The sequence below is a fragment of the Caenorhabditis elegans genome, chromosome X (assembly GCF_000002985.6).
Source record: "Caenorhabditis elegans chromosome X".
NCBI classification, from domain to species: Eukaryota; Metazoa; Nematoda; class Chromadorea; order Rhabditida; family Rhabditidae; genus Caenorhabditis; species Caenorhabditis elegans.
In genome coordinates this window covers 13502637-13515591 of record NC_003284.9, presented here as the reverse complement: position 1 = coordinate 13515591, position 12955 = coordinate 13502637, and the positions used below count along the sequence as shown (strand labels likewise).

The following is a 12955-nucleotide window of genomic DNA, read 5'->3' as shown; positions in this document are numbered from 1 at the left end:
AGCGTTTTGAGGAATTGTTCCATATAGATGAACAATTTCAAATTTAATTATGAAATATTAAACTTTTAGAAATAAATTATATGGTCAATTAAATTTGTACACACATGGACTAACAATAACTTACCTTTCAACTTTAAGCAATTTTCAGTGGATGTGCAAAATTTTTGAACTATCCTCACAAGGTTTTTTCCACAATAACGCTTCAAGGGCTCACCAGTTGCAAAGATCAAAACAATGCAAAGAAGCATTAAAATTGCGAACTTCATCTGAAATTATTGTTTTGAACTTGTTTTTAATTTCGTAGTGATATCAACAGCTTTTTATTTTTTGAAACCGTATTCGAATCATCATAAATGTAAAATAGTCAGTATAAACTTGAAAAGTTCTATTATAAAATGTTAGCCAAATTCTAATCTCAATTCGTGTACCTGGAAATAAATTTTTAAATTGATAATACCATTGTTTAAAACCAAATCTCACCTCAATTTTCTGTAGTCGTAGCTACAAGTCGTCAACAAATCCGCAATTTAACTGGGAGAGTTTAACCCGATTTCTCCTAGACATGTGTTCCAGTGGGCGTGTCTTGCAAAATGTTGCAAAGTTTGAAGGTTCCACCTCTGACCCCAATACAAAAACGAAGAGTGGCAATTGGATGTTCATTGAACTGTTAATAGAAATGTGACAGTTTGAGAATTCTGGGTAAAGGTGCACCTGAAATTACGTTCAAAGTTTTAAAATTTATTTTTTTTTTAACTGTTTTATTTAAGTGAATAAGGTACAACCAACAAGCTAGGAACGTAGAGTGTACAGTAATTGTACAGTAATATTTTGTTGGTGTCATGGTTAGTCAAATTTCCATTTTGCAATTGTTTTTCAAATGTTAAGTACAACACGTTTTTCAATAATACATGTATTCTGAGTTCTGGCGAGTCTGTGAATCAATACTTTACACGTCGTTTAAGAGGAACCTACTAGAAGGGATAATTATATAATTTCGCTTATTGTATTTCGGCAAGATTTCAATATCCCTGCGCGATAAAGGTATCTACAAACTTTTAAAAAATAATAAATTTGGGGCAATCTTTTAGTATTTTTCAGAACTTTTCAAAGTTATTTGTTCCCTTTGTTCTATAGCGTATATTTTTTTACTGTTTTTTTTGTCGACTTTGTATTCCGGTTTTCTTTCACCGACAAGTGCTGCTTTTTTTTCTGGAACACTTACACTTGGCCTCTGAGCACAAGGTTCAAAATGATTGGCGTGGGCTCTACGCGAGTTGACATACGACACAGTTGTATCGCTTTTTCTTCAGAGAAATTGCAAAAAAGTGTTGAGGGCTGTCGTGTAAAGCAAAAAAGTTTAACAGATCTGTAAAAAATGTTTTGAACATAAAACAATCAAAAGAGATTGCACGATAAAATTTATTTTCAAAAAGCAAAGGAATGAATTGAAAAAAAAATTCTGGTGTTTGCGTCGTATGTGTTAGTTTTCACAAGTTGTGCATACTGAAATACTCTGAAACACTATGAATCAGCGGTTTTTGGAATTCGGAGCGGCTTCCATGTTTTCATGATCTTCTACAACGTCATTCCATTCCAGAATCGTCACATCGACGAGATTTTTTAAACATGTTCAGAATATTGGCCAGTCCAATTAGGAATTTTATCGTGCTCGATAGCTCAAATAATGTTAAACAATGAATAAAATTAGTGAATCTTCAATGATTTATTGATTGCCGTGGTGTCTGCTGGCTCCATTTTTCAAAATGTATGAGACCAATTCTATTGAGAAACAAGGAATCACTAAATTGCGACGGTGAAACAAAACGCAAAAAAGGAACAGAAAAAAAAACACTACTACGTAGGTATTATTAGGTAGGTATTGTACTTAGGTGGGTAGGCATTGTTTTGATTTAGGGTGCCCAGAAAGAGAAGAAAAGATTTGGTTGGCGCCAGCGGGAGAGTATTGTGTTTGGATCAATCAATTATAAGGTCAATAGTTTTTGAAGAACTGTAGGGTTGTGGTGTATTACTTTAATGCCGTCAGCAAAGCAAGCAACATTTACGATGGGATCTAAATCAATCAATAAATCATTTATAAACATTATAAAAAGGGGCGGCACTGAACATTATAAATAAAAAGAAGGGGACGTTAAAAGTAAATTTATTGATTTGGATAGAGAAAGTTCTGCTGTTGTTAAATTCTTCAAACCATGAACAGGTGAGGTTATCAAGACTAAAACTATTTAGTTTATTAAGGAGGATACCATGAGAAAGTTTATCAAAAGCCTTAGCAAAGTCGAAAGTTAACAGAACGGGAGGAGGACGAGTTTCTAAAATGAAGAAACACATGCTAATAATGGGAAGAGAGATAATGCGGGAAATATGTGGTATGTGCGGATTTGAGAACAGATGACTTGTTCAATAATGCGAGCAAAGGGAACAGTTAAAGATATGGTCTGTAGCCTTCTTGAGGATAGGGATAATGACGTAATGTTTCCAACGAGCGGGAATTTTTTCTTGTTAGTTACAGAGACTGTGCCGTGGAATAATTTACAATTTTTCCAACAATGAGCCAGAAGTTATTATCACTGATTTCGAAATGAGCAACACCGTCATGTACTCGAATTATCTTGAAACAGGAGACCAACCTAAAATTAACTAATCGTATCAAAATAAAACAATTGAATTAAACTAACGCTGGTGTTGATTGTGTCCCTTCGATTACGATAGACTTCTCTAGACTTGTTTTTATTTGCACTGCATTGAAATGTACTAAACGAAAGCTCCTTTCCTGCCATTTCTTGAGTAGGTAGTTCAATTGTCGACTAGTGATATTGATACCTTTCAGGTCAACGGACATGAAATTAAGCAAAAAATCCATAATTTGTTAATTTTATAATTGCATAATTTTATATCGTGTGGTATTGTCACATCAACTCGCAACTGATTCGTCTTAATTTTCAAAAAACTTCGAAAAAGTTTCTTAGGCATTAGTCTTCCGATGAAGTTCACACACACAACACATATTTTCTTACGAAGTAGAATTGAAACAATTCTTTGAACCTGTAGTTCTTTAAAAGAATTACTTATATAAAGTTTAGCATAGACTTCTAAATGCTCGTCAAGACTACAGATTATTTCCAAAACTCGGAAAATATCCTTTCCTTTGTATAGTTTTACGCTGCAATTTTTGCCAAGAATTTCAAAGTGATCCTGACTTGCAATTACATCAATATAAAAAATTTCTGGAAACCAACATTGCCGTTGTTCTATGTATCTTATAGCTTGTTTCACAAAGGAGTTTGTTTTTCTGGGTGACACACGAAGCATGCACCTCCACTCTCTAGTAGTATTGCATCTAAATAGGTATCCGAAAATTAGTATTGCATGCCTTACTAATAGAGGAAATACGGTAACCAAATTAAAGAGAGCGAAGGTGAAACGAGACGCAAACCTTAACAACCCAAAAACACAGTGAAAGAAATGTAAAGGGAGAAACAGAGACATCAAGGGAAGAGTTATATATAACGGAGAGATGTCAGGGAAACATGGCCGAATGGTCTAGTGGTATGATTCTCGCTTTGGGTGCGAGAGGTCCCGGGTTCAATCCCCGGTTCGGCCCATCCTTTTTCAAGTTTTTGACCGGAAAGTATTTGATGATAGTTTTCGCTGCGAACAGATAACATGCAGCATAAATAAAATTATGTTCTCAAACTTATAAAGTTAAATTCATTTATATTGACAAGTATTTACAGTATCACACGTTACTTTATTGGTGCCAAAAAATCAAATATTGTTGTAAATATTTTAAACGAAAACTGAAAATCGGCCAAATATATATAGTTAGTTTTTAAAAATATTATATTCAAATTGTACAATATGTGAACTATCGATCTGTAGCCCTAATTGTTTTACTGAATGAGTTTTTGTGTGCTATTTCTCGAAGGTTTATTAATAAATAACTTAAAAGTATTCTCAATTAAGACGTGTTTTCGTGCAGATTTTAGTTCAACATTCACGAATCCTGAAAATTATGTTTCTGTAGACCTATATGCAAAAGTTATTTCTGACCAACATGCCTAAAAAGTATGTGTATGTTTTCAGTTGATTATTATGTTTTGCCCTGTTCATGTTTTCATAATTGGAAAAATATTTATAGAAACTTTGATAATAAAATCTAATTTCAAAACTTTCATTCATTTCACTAAATTGCACGGAGATATCAGCAAAAATTTTCAAGCCTTGTTCCACATTCATGTTCTGTGATATATTTCCAGATACAATCGTTTCTCTCTTTGTTGGAATCCCATTCCAGAACCATTTCATTTTACAAACACCTAGAACGTCATAAAAGTTGTTTGTTTTTTGCCAAACTATGATATCTCGCAGTCAATCGTTTACTATCTTGATCCAACTACCAGTTCTATACTAGAACAATTTCAATAGTAGAAGCAGTATAAATATGCCCATGGTTTACACGAAGCTCATTCCAGTGGTGTGCTTTGGCATTCTAGAGTTCAAAATGGAGTCTCCAACCGATCTTCGTCTTAAAGCGTACCGTCTAATTGCATACTCGGCTGTCGGATTCTCTGTTACTGCCGCTGTTGCATTGTGTCTGACTTTGCCACTTATTTTCACTTATGTTGAGAATACCAAGGCTCAACTTCATCGCGAGTCTTTGTATTGCAAGGTATAATTCAAAATACTAGTGTTGATTATAAATGAACTTCAGAACTCGGTGCAAGATATGTGGTCTGAAATCAATAGCGACGTGTCAGTGAACAGAACTGCAAGACAGGCTGGATACTCGTCGGGAGGTCCTGATGCTGGAGCAGGAGCCGGAGCTGCAGATGCAGCTGCTGGCGGTGGATGCACTGGATGCTGTAATCCAGGACCACCAGGACCAGGAGGATCTCCAGGAAAGCCAGGAAAGCCAGGAAAGCCAGGAGCACCAGGAGCTCCGGGAGCCGCTGGAAAGGGGGCATCTGCACCATGCGAAGCAAAAACTCCACCACCATGTCAGCCATGCCCAGCAGGACCACCAGGACCACCAGGACCAGATGGACCAGCTGGACCAGCAGGACCAGACGGAGAAGCAGGATCACCAGCCGCACCATCGCCACCAGGACCACCAGGACCACCAGGACCAGCAGGACCCGCAGGAAACGACGGAGCCGCCGGAACTCCAGGACCAGATGGACCAGCTGGAGAGAGCACTTATCCAGAGCCAGCAGGACCAGGACCAGCTGGACCACCAGGACCAGCAGGACCACCGGGACCAGATGGAGCCAGTCCAACCGCTGCCCCAGGAGCTGCCGGACCACCAGGACCACCAGGACCAGCTGGAGCTCCAGGACCAGACGGAAACCCAGGAACTGCAGGACCACCAGGAAAAGCTGGAGGTGAAGGAGAAAAGGGAATCTGCCCCAAGTACTGCGCCATCGACGGAGGAATTTTCTTCGAGGATGGAACACGGCGTTAATTCCATTTATTATTATTACCATTACTTTGCAATTGACTTCATTTGTCTTGCCAATAAATTTAGAGCATTTTCAAAACACATTTACAATTTAAAACATATCAAGTTACATAAAGAAACATTAAAGATACATTTAGCAGTTTTGGGATATTACATGTGGTTCTGAAATGCTAATATCCGGAATATAAGGTGGAACCTGTTCTTCATTCTCAACAAGTCCCATATCCAAGTGGCCAAAGTCGTGTGAATACTTGTAGCAAAATACACTAATCCATTCAATGTCGTAAATTGTTTGGCTCTGGTCTAAGCGTATAATTATATCCTGATCGGTAATATCTTTCAGCATAGGGCAATAACTGGAAAAATTAACAGGACATGTTTCAATAAAAAAGTGGAAAATTACTTGAGGGTTTGATCACTTCGCAGAATAGCAGCTTTCTTCCCAGATTTTTGATCAATTTCTGATCCGGCTCCGGCAAAGAAGTATCCGTCTGAAAACTGAAGCTGCAGTACACAGTTTACTGTTAAACATTATTCAAGATTTGACAAAGATTGCATCCATTGTATCATGAGATTATTAAGATAAAAGGTTTTTTTAAAAAGAAATACAATGCTCCATAGCTTCACGTGTAAAAAGCAGTACCTGGTGTTTGCGATGCTTTATATGAAAACTTTGGAATTTTTAGTGTCCTGGAGTCGATCACTTCTATGGGGTCCGAAATAATTCCGTACTCTCCGAACAACCCCATATCCGCTTCACTTTCAAAACAACAAAATGGTGCTGATGGTTTTTGGTTCATGTTTACAGATGCCAATGTATTCTGAAACATAATGATTCAGAAAAAAAACGCTGCATCCCTGTTCCCCACACTCACCCCATTTGAATCAACAACTGCAAATTGCTTCCATTGCGCAGCTGAGCCCGTCATTTTGACAATTAGCCGCGTGTCTATTTGGTGCTGCTCGTGACTCAATGACACCCTAAATGTGATTATTGATGTGTTCTTGACAATAAATTAACTCACAGTTTTGAGAGCCATTCGCCGTTTTGAGATGAAAAATGGCGGTAGATTTTTGGAGTACTTTTTTGATTGTTTGATGATATAAAAGCAAATGGAATTGGAGGAAGATCTGCAAAGGTAGCTTTTTTTTCTGTAGTTTGGCACACATTGTGTTAAACCATTATGTTTTTTTTTCGAGCAATTCAAATTTTGCGCTACTCCGTTAAAACATTGGAAAAACATGTTATGTATTACATAGTAACGCGTTCGAATATTGACAGGTATACGGCTGGTTTATCGGAAGTTCGGCGACCGGTTTTGGAAATTTTAAAATTTTTAGAGGGGTTGGTTTTCTCGGCGGCCGACAATTTCCGAGTTTAGCCACACCTTAAAGGTGGGGTACCGAAATCTTTGAAATATTTTCAAATTACTCCAAATTTTCCCCTGATTCCGAATATCGATGTGAAAAAATTCAAAAAAGTTTCCCTGATTTCATATTTGAGCTTAAAATCTCGATTTTCATTTGTGCACCCATGAGCTTTTTCAAATTTGCGCCGAAATAAATTATCATTGGAGCGCGTTTGCTTCATTTCATTTTCTCCACATACTTTTTTTTTAGTTGTTCAGCTATTTTTATTCATTTTTGTTGTATATTGTCAGATTAAAAAAATATTCTTTCGTGCCAATTGAACATTTTATCTGCAGAAAAATAAATGAAAATAGCTGAAAAACTGAAAAAAAGTAAATATATATGGAAAAAATTGAATGAAGCAAACACGCTCCAAGGATAATTTATTTCTTCGCTAATTTGATAAAGCTTATTGCACAATGAAAATTGCGATTTTAAGCTCAAATACAAAATCAGAGAAATTTCTTGAGTTTTTTCACATCGATATTCAGAATCAGGGGAAAATTTGGAGTCATTTGAAAATATTTCCCAGAATTCGGTACCCCACCTTTAAACAATTATGTGATTAATTATAGTCTGTGGCCAAACTCGAAAATTGTCGGCCGCCGTGAAAACCTACCCCTCGGAAAAGGTCTATCAAAACCGGACGACCGGGCGCCAAATATGCCAGCCCTAGACAGGAATTTATTAGAATTTAAATAAGATTCGAAATTTTTTTGTTTTTCCACAATTCATACTGATTTTTCGAGAAAAAATTCTTACTTGTTTTTGTAGTCCTAAAGTTAACAATTTGTAAATGTGTTGAGTTGACAAGAAAAACTTCTCCTTCCACGTCACTCTCACTGAACTCGCCCAAAGAAACTCCGTTGTACTCAATGGCACGTATGACTCCTGAAAAGCAAAAAAGAAGAATAGTGTCAATTTGCTTTCAAATGTTTTTCTTACCTGAATATGATATTATGAATATAAGAAAAAATTCGCTGTTCCGCATGTCAATAGAGAGAAAATCAAGTAAGTTATCTGGATATAATGTTGAATAGAATGATAACTATTGGTCTTTTGCTTCAAAGGAAATAAAAGAAAAAGCGTTGCTTTTCTGACCTATATGGCCAAAAACTGGTCAAGTTTTACTTCTCTGCTTTAACCCTAAACAGCTACATCATTTGTCGAGATGAGACGAAAGTGAAAACAGTTTACTTTTTTATTGTCTCAGTTCTTCTTTTCCAAATTGGAGTACATTGTAATGGTTTTGTTTTCTGGTGACTGCAAAACCATTTCAAAGAAGGTTCATCTCAAAACACCGGCGATCGGTAAATTGAATAAATGTTTCTATTATTTTTGTTAGTAAATAACGTTTGGATCATTGACAGTTTGAAATATTCTTGAAACACGCGCGCTAACGTCGTTGCATTTTTCAAATTGGAATAAACGTTTATGCATATCAAATAAAAATTCACAGTTCAAATCGCTACCAAGTTCAAACAATCTTGATACATTTTTTATATGATGAAAAATGCGAGGTGTAGCCAGTGACAACCTACAAAAGCTACAAACTAAAGGTTTGCTTTTAATTTGATATCTGTTCCACATTTAAAATAATAGTTTTCCTGAATTCTGTAAAAATTTGAATACAGTGTTTTTGGAGCATTTCGAAAAATGTGAATTTGAAAAAAAAGTTGTTCACAATGTTTTATAACAGAAAAGTTTATATTTTGGCTAGGGAAAATAAAATATTTAAAATCTAAAAAAAAGATGATCCATATCACGCTTACGGTAAAATGTTTGAATTGGGTTTTATACGAAAATTGCTTTTTTTTTTCAAAAGCTAGCCTAAAAACCTCAGTACAAAATGACATTATGACGTATAGAAGTTCAAAGAAGTTCATAAAAATGTTGAGTGTCTACCTAAAATACTACTAGTGATAATAACAGTGTAAGGCGCCAGAACGCCTGCCTCGCGTCGCAAGCCGCTTCTCTTGTATAATGCGGCACGGAACCCGAAAAATGTCGACCGCGGCCAAATAACCGCTTTTAGCACTACTCCAAGCCTTTGACTGGAAGCCCTGATCTAAAGACTAAAATAAAAATATTGTAAATAAACCTACAATTATTCTACAAAAAAGTATTTTCAAACTTTACTCCACCTGTATCAAATGGTTTTCATTGCGTTATTTCTTTCGAAATCGCTTCAAAATTTCAAATATTTCCAATGAACACTAAGCTTGGGCGTTCAAGCGCACAGACGAATTCAATAGAATCCAGACGAGTACCAAAAACAACCAGCTTATTATTGCCCAGAACCAGAACCTGCTAACCCCTCGGGCATCGAAATCGAGCAAAGGGCACCTAGAAATTTTTAATGAGATTTCCCCCTCCTGCTTTATTCGCTTCCCACGTCTTCCGTTTTTTCTTACTCCTCTTCTCACCATCTGGAGGCATAAAATGGTGGACGGAAAAAGAGCAGATGTGCTTCTTCTTCTTCTTCCCACTCTGACACGCTCCCGGATTACATCACCCTGCCATTCGTCAAACCCGATTTCCATTAGTGGTGATGAAATGTGTAACCCAAATGAAAATGAAATGGGTGCGCTCTTTTTCATCGTTTTTGTCGTTTTATTGATGTACTACTGAGATTGCACTAACGGTAGTGCTTTTTTAACTTGAAGTTTTCACCGGAACTTGGTTGGTGTAACTTTGAACTTCATAGTTATGGAAATCACGCAAAATAAATTTTTTCAAATAAAAAACTGTAGTGTTGTAAAACTAAAAGTTGTATGAAATGGTTTCGTTCATTTTATAGATTTTTTTTTGTTTTTCTGAGTAACATTGGTTAGATCTGGTTAGATCGTCTTGAAGAATTTCGAAATTTCCGCGTACTTTTGAAGTTATATACATTCTTCAAAAGTTGGCTGAATAAATCTAGTGAAGTAGCTTCTATGCTGTAAAAAAAACAAAGGTCCATACGTTAAAAAACTTGAAATTCTGTATTTGTTCAAATTCGAAACTCACCTACAGTAAATCTGAAAAAAGTATTTCTTAAGCTCACTTTGAGTATGTTTTGGCAAAACTTCCGCTAGCGCTATGTTACAGGTTACACTCCTTCGGTATGATTTTTCAGTTCAGCAAAAAACAAAAAAAAAAAGGTTTTCCCCATTTATCACTGTATTTTATCTTCTTGTTCAATTTTAAAATTCCATTTGAATCTTCGAAAGTAAGCTGGTTTACGAGAGTGCCGCCCGACTCATTTAGCACTTCTGAGCTCCCGCCGTGCTTCTTCAGCTCCTTCCTCTTCTTCTCCTCTTATTCAATTGCGACGAAAACGAATGAGAAGACAAAAAATAAGAAGAAGAAAACGAACTGACAGACGACTTCTTCACAAATTTTCACATTTTCTCAATTTTTTCGAGCTCGACGACATTTCTTCACATTCTTTCACTTGAATCAAGTTGAAGCTTCATTTTTTCGTCTTTTTGTTTTTGTATTGAGCATCAAAGTTTAGCCTACTCAAATGAGCAATAACCTTTTTTTTCAGCTGTTCAATACAAAAAACTATCAAAAAATATGCATTTTCTTAGCAAGTTTTGAAAATTATCCAGTGCTCAAAATTCTGAATATTAAAGGTGGAGTAGCGCCCATGGATTCTGTCTAAATACATTTATAATGACCCAAAACGACCGAATATCATAATAAAACATTCCAAATAATTTTAGATTTCCCATAATTCTCGGTCGAAGTTTTGGCAAATTGCCAAAAATTTTAAAAATATGAGCTTTGAGGAAATTCAAAGCTATGTCACATGTTTCGACCCTTACAATGTTTCAATACAATTAGTTAAACAAAGTTAAAGTATAGAATATTTAGGTAGAAATTTTTTTGGTAGACTTCCAAAATTAAGAGTAGCAAAAAATGAGTAATTGTCATTTTTTGACAGTAAATAAAAAAAATTTCAAAAATTATTTGAAAAGTTTTATTGATATTCAGTCATTTTTGGACCGAGGGAGTTGTTTTTAACAATTTCCCCACTGACGCTACTCCACCTTTAATGAAAACTTATGTATTGAAGAATGAGGGTTTTTTGAACCACTATCTCACTAAAATAATGAAAATCCAATTTTTAGTTCACCAGACATATCTATTAAAATTTACATTTGATAAAACTCATATTAGACCCTTTAGGCTCTTGTTAAGCTTTAGCGGCTCTCTCAAACTATTGTTTGCCTTCAATTCTATGCACTCTGAAAGAAAATAAAAAGACGAAGAAGAACTCAAATTTCAATCCATCCGTCACGTCCTCATCCAACTCTTTACATTTTTCATCTTCTGCACACTTTTTTTTGTTCACGTTTTCGCTACCTCCTAAACTATTCTGGGCTCGATTCGTTAAACGTTCTTGCCCATTGTTCTTACAACACTAAATAATTCGTACTACTTTTCGACGAACGACCTCGGAAACGAATATGTACATGTTGAAATCCATTTCTCACACATATTTCACTCCATTTCATATTCAACATGGAGCTTTTGCAACGGACAGGGTGAGGGGGAAACTAGCGACCACCACCTCATTAATTCGGGACCCGCGCGGGTAGCGAAGTGTCCGTGCTTCTTCCTCTTTTCCGGGGCGAATACTCTCCACTCCATAATAATGTCGTGTTTTGTCCCGTTTTGCTATTTTCTCGTCGCTCTCTCTCTGTGGGCTCTTCTACACTTTTCTTTGGCCATGACTACCCAACCAATTAAGTGACAGGAACGGGTGGAGGAAACTGAGGCAATGAGCAGTAAAGTACACATTTCCGGGAAAAGCGATTGTGTTGAAATTTGTATAACAAAAAACGAAAACCTCCAATATTTTTCAAAAGAATTACTTATAGGTAAAACAAAAACGACTCAAAAAACAATAAGGTTTGGGCGGAAATTAAAAACTGTTCTAATTTGAATCAATTTCTTTGTCAATTTCCACCATTTCGTTTGTAGCACAATATTAAAATATTAGGTTGAAAATCTAAAAGGTGGAGTAGCGCCAGTGGGGAAAGCATTAAAAACCACTCATATGGTATTAAAAAGAACTATTTATACAAAAAAATTATTCAAAAACTATTTGAAATTTTTTATTTACTGTCAAAAATGACAATGACAATTACTCATTTTTTGCCACTTATAATTTTAGAAGTCGACCAAAAAACAATTTTTTACCTACGTATTTTATACTTTATTTTGTTCAAATAAATTGTAATAAAACATTGTAGGGGTCATAACATTCGACATTGTTTTGAATTTCCCCAAAAGCTCATATTTTTCAAAATTTTGGCAATTTGTCAAAACTTTGACCGGGTATTATGAAAAATCTTTAATAAATTTGGAGTATTTTATTCTATGGACAAATGCATTTAGTTTTACAAAGGATTTGTAGTCAACTAAAAAAATTAGTTGTTTAAATGTAGTATATCCATGAAAATATATGTACAGCAATAGGAAAAATTTTTCAAATATACTTATAAATGTTTTTCATGGCTGAATAGTATCACACTCATATATAACGTTTAAAAATGCTTATTGAACGGTTTCACCAAGTTACAAAATTTGGGAAACATTTTGGTGTTGTTGAAAAATTAGGAACATAGTTAATTAGGAGCATGTGTCATATACGTGTGAACAAATTAAAAATATTTTTCTGAAATTTTGCGGACACCCAAATTTTAAATATTCGGACAATTCCGTCAATTTTGTTTTCAGCATTTCGCCAGCCATTTTGTCATTAGTCTGGTCTTAACCACAGAAACACAACAAGATTAATTTCTGTTGACTCATGAGTTTGCAATTACTCTGTTGTGAAATAGCTGAAAAGATATTTTTTTGGAAAATTGTTCGATTTTTTGATAAAGTCAGTTTTTGTATGTTTTCATTTTGCAACATGAGAAACAAGTATGTACATAAATGATTATTCCATTCTGATGGAAGCTGCTGACTTATTCTAGCAGTTCCGTTTTTTTCTTTTTTTTCAGTTGTGGTGTGGTTCACGTAGTTACATTCACTGCATACTACTACTTGGATAACACAGTGAAGTCC

At 35.4% G+C, this 12955-nt stretch overlaps 2 protein-coding genes and 5 non-coding genes across 7 annotated transcripts; 3 read left to right on the top strand and 4 right to left on the bottom strand.

Moving 5' to 3' along the window:
- Positions 1 to 3545: 3545 nt before the first annotated feature.
- Positions 3546 to 3631, bottom strand: H06A10.3. Its single transcript, NR_072420.1, has one exon. It is a non-coding gene; the product is annotated as an Unclassified non-coding RNA H06A10.3 (non-coding RNA).
- H06A10.t1 lies at positions 3551 to 3622 on the top strand. Its single transcript has one exon. It is a non-coding gene; the product is annotated as a tRNA-Pro (tRNA).
- Positions 3632 to 4494: 863 nt separating the features above from the next.
- On the top strand, positions 4495 to 5557 carry col-185 (Nematode cuticle collagen N-terminal domain-containing protein). The gene is made up of 2 exons (NM_001029563.3): positions 4495 to 4690; positions 4733 to 5557. Exons 1-2 carry the CDS (start codon positions 4523 to 4525, stop codon positions 5480 to 5482), a joined length of 918 nt encoding a protein of 305 aa, NP_001024734.1. The 5' UTR covers positions 4495 to 4522; the 3' UTR covers positions 5483 to 5557.
- On the bottom strand, positions 5472 to 8059 carry H06A10.1 (DM13 domain-containing protein). The gene is made up of 7 exons (NM_077854.8): positions 7835 to 8059; positions 7652 to 7780; positions 6505 to 6610; positions 6355 to 6460; positions 6123 to 6300; positions 5883 to 5970; positions 5472 to 5835 (listed from the first exon to the last, which is right to left on the bottom strand). Exons 1-7 carry the CDS (start codon positions 7878 to 7880, stop codon positions 5613 to 5615), a joined length of 876 nt encoding a protein of 291 aa, NP_510255.1. The 5' UTR covers positions 7881 to 8059; the 3' UTR covers positions 5472 to 5612.
- Positions 8060 to 9203: 1144 nt separating this feature from the next.
- On the bottom strand, positions 9204 to 9484 carry F15A2.8. Its single transcript, NR_072419.1, has one exon. It is a non-coding gene; the product is annotated as an Unclassified non-coding RNA F15A2.8 (non-coding RNA).
- Positions 9485 to 11296: 1812 nt separating this feature from the next.
- F15A2.10 lies at positions 11297 to 11500 on the top strand. The gene has a single exon (NR_072417.1). It is a non-coding gene; the product is annotated as an Unclassified non-coding RNA F15A2.10 (non-coding RNA).
- On the bottom strand, positions 11309 to 11500 carry F15A2.12. The gene has a single exon (NR_072418.1). It is a non-coding gene; the product is annotated as an Unclassified non-coding RNA F15A2.12 (non-coding RNA).
- Positions 11501 to 12955: the final 1455 nt, after the last annotated feature.

Coding starts and splice junctions, on each gene's coding strand:
- col-185 (NM_001029563.3), top strand. CDS start 4,523: ATGGAGTCTCCAACCGATCTTCGTCTTAAAGCGTACCGTCTAATTGCA. Junction 4,691..4,732: donor GCGAGTCTTTGTATTGCAAG/GTATAATTCAAA, acceptor AATGAACTTCAG/AACTCGGTGCAAGATATGTG.
- H06A10.1 (NM_077854.8), bottom strand. CDS start 7,880: ATGCGGAACAGCGAATTTTTTCTTATATTCATAATATCATATTCAG. Junction 7,781..7,834: donor ATTCATAATATCATATTCAG/GTAAGAAAAACA, acceptor TTTGCTTTTCAG/GAGTCATACGTGCCATTGAG. Junction 5,971..6,122: donor TAAAGCATCGCAAACACCAG/GTACTGCTTTTT, acceptor TTCAGTTTTCAG/ACGGATACTTCTTTGCCGGA.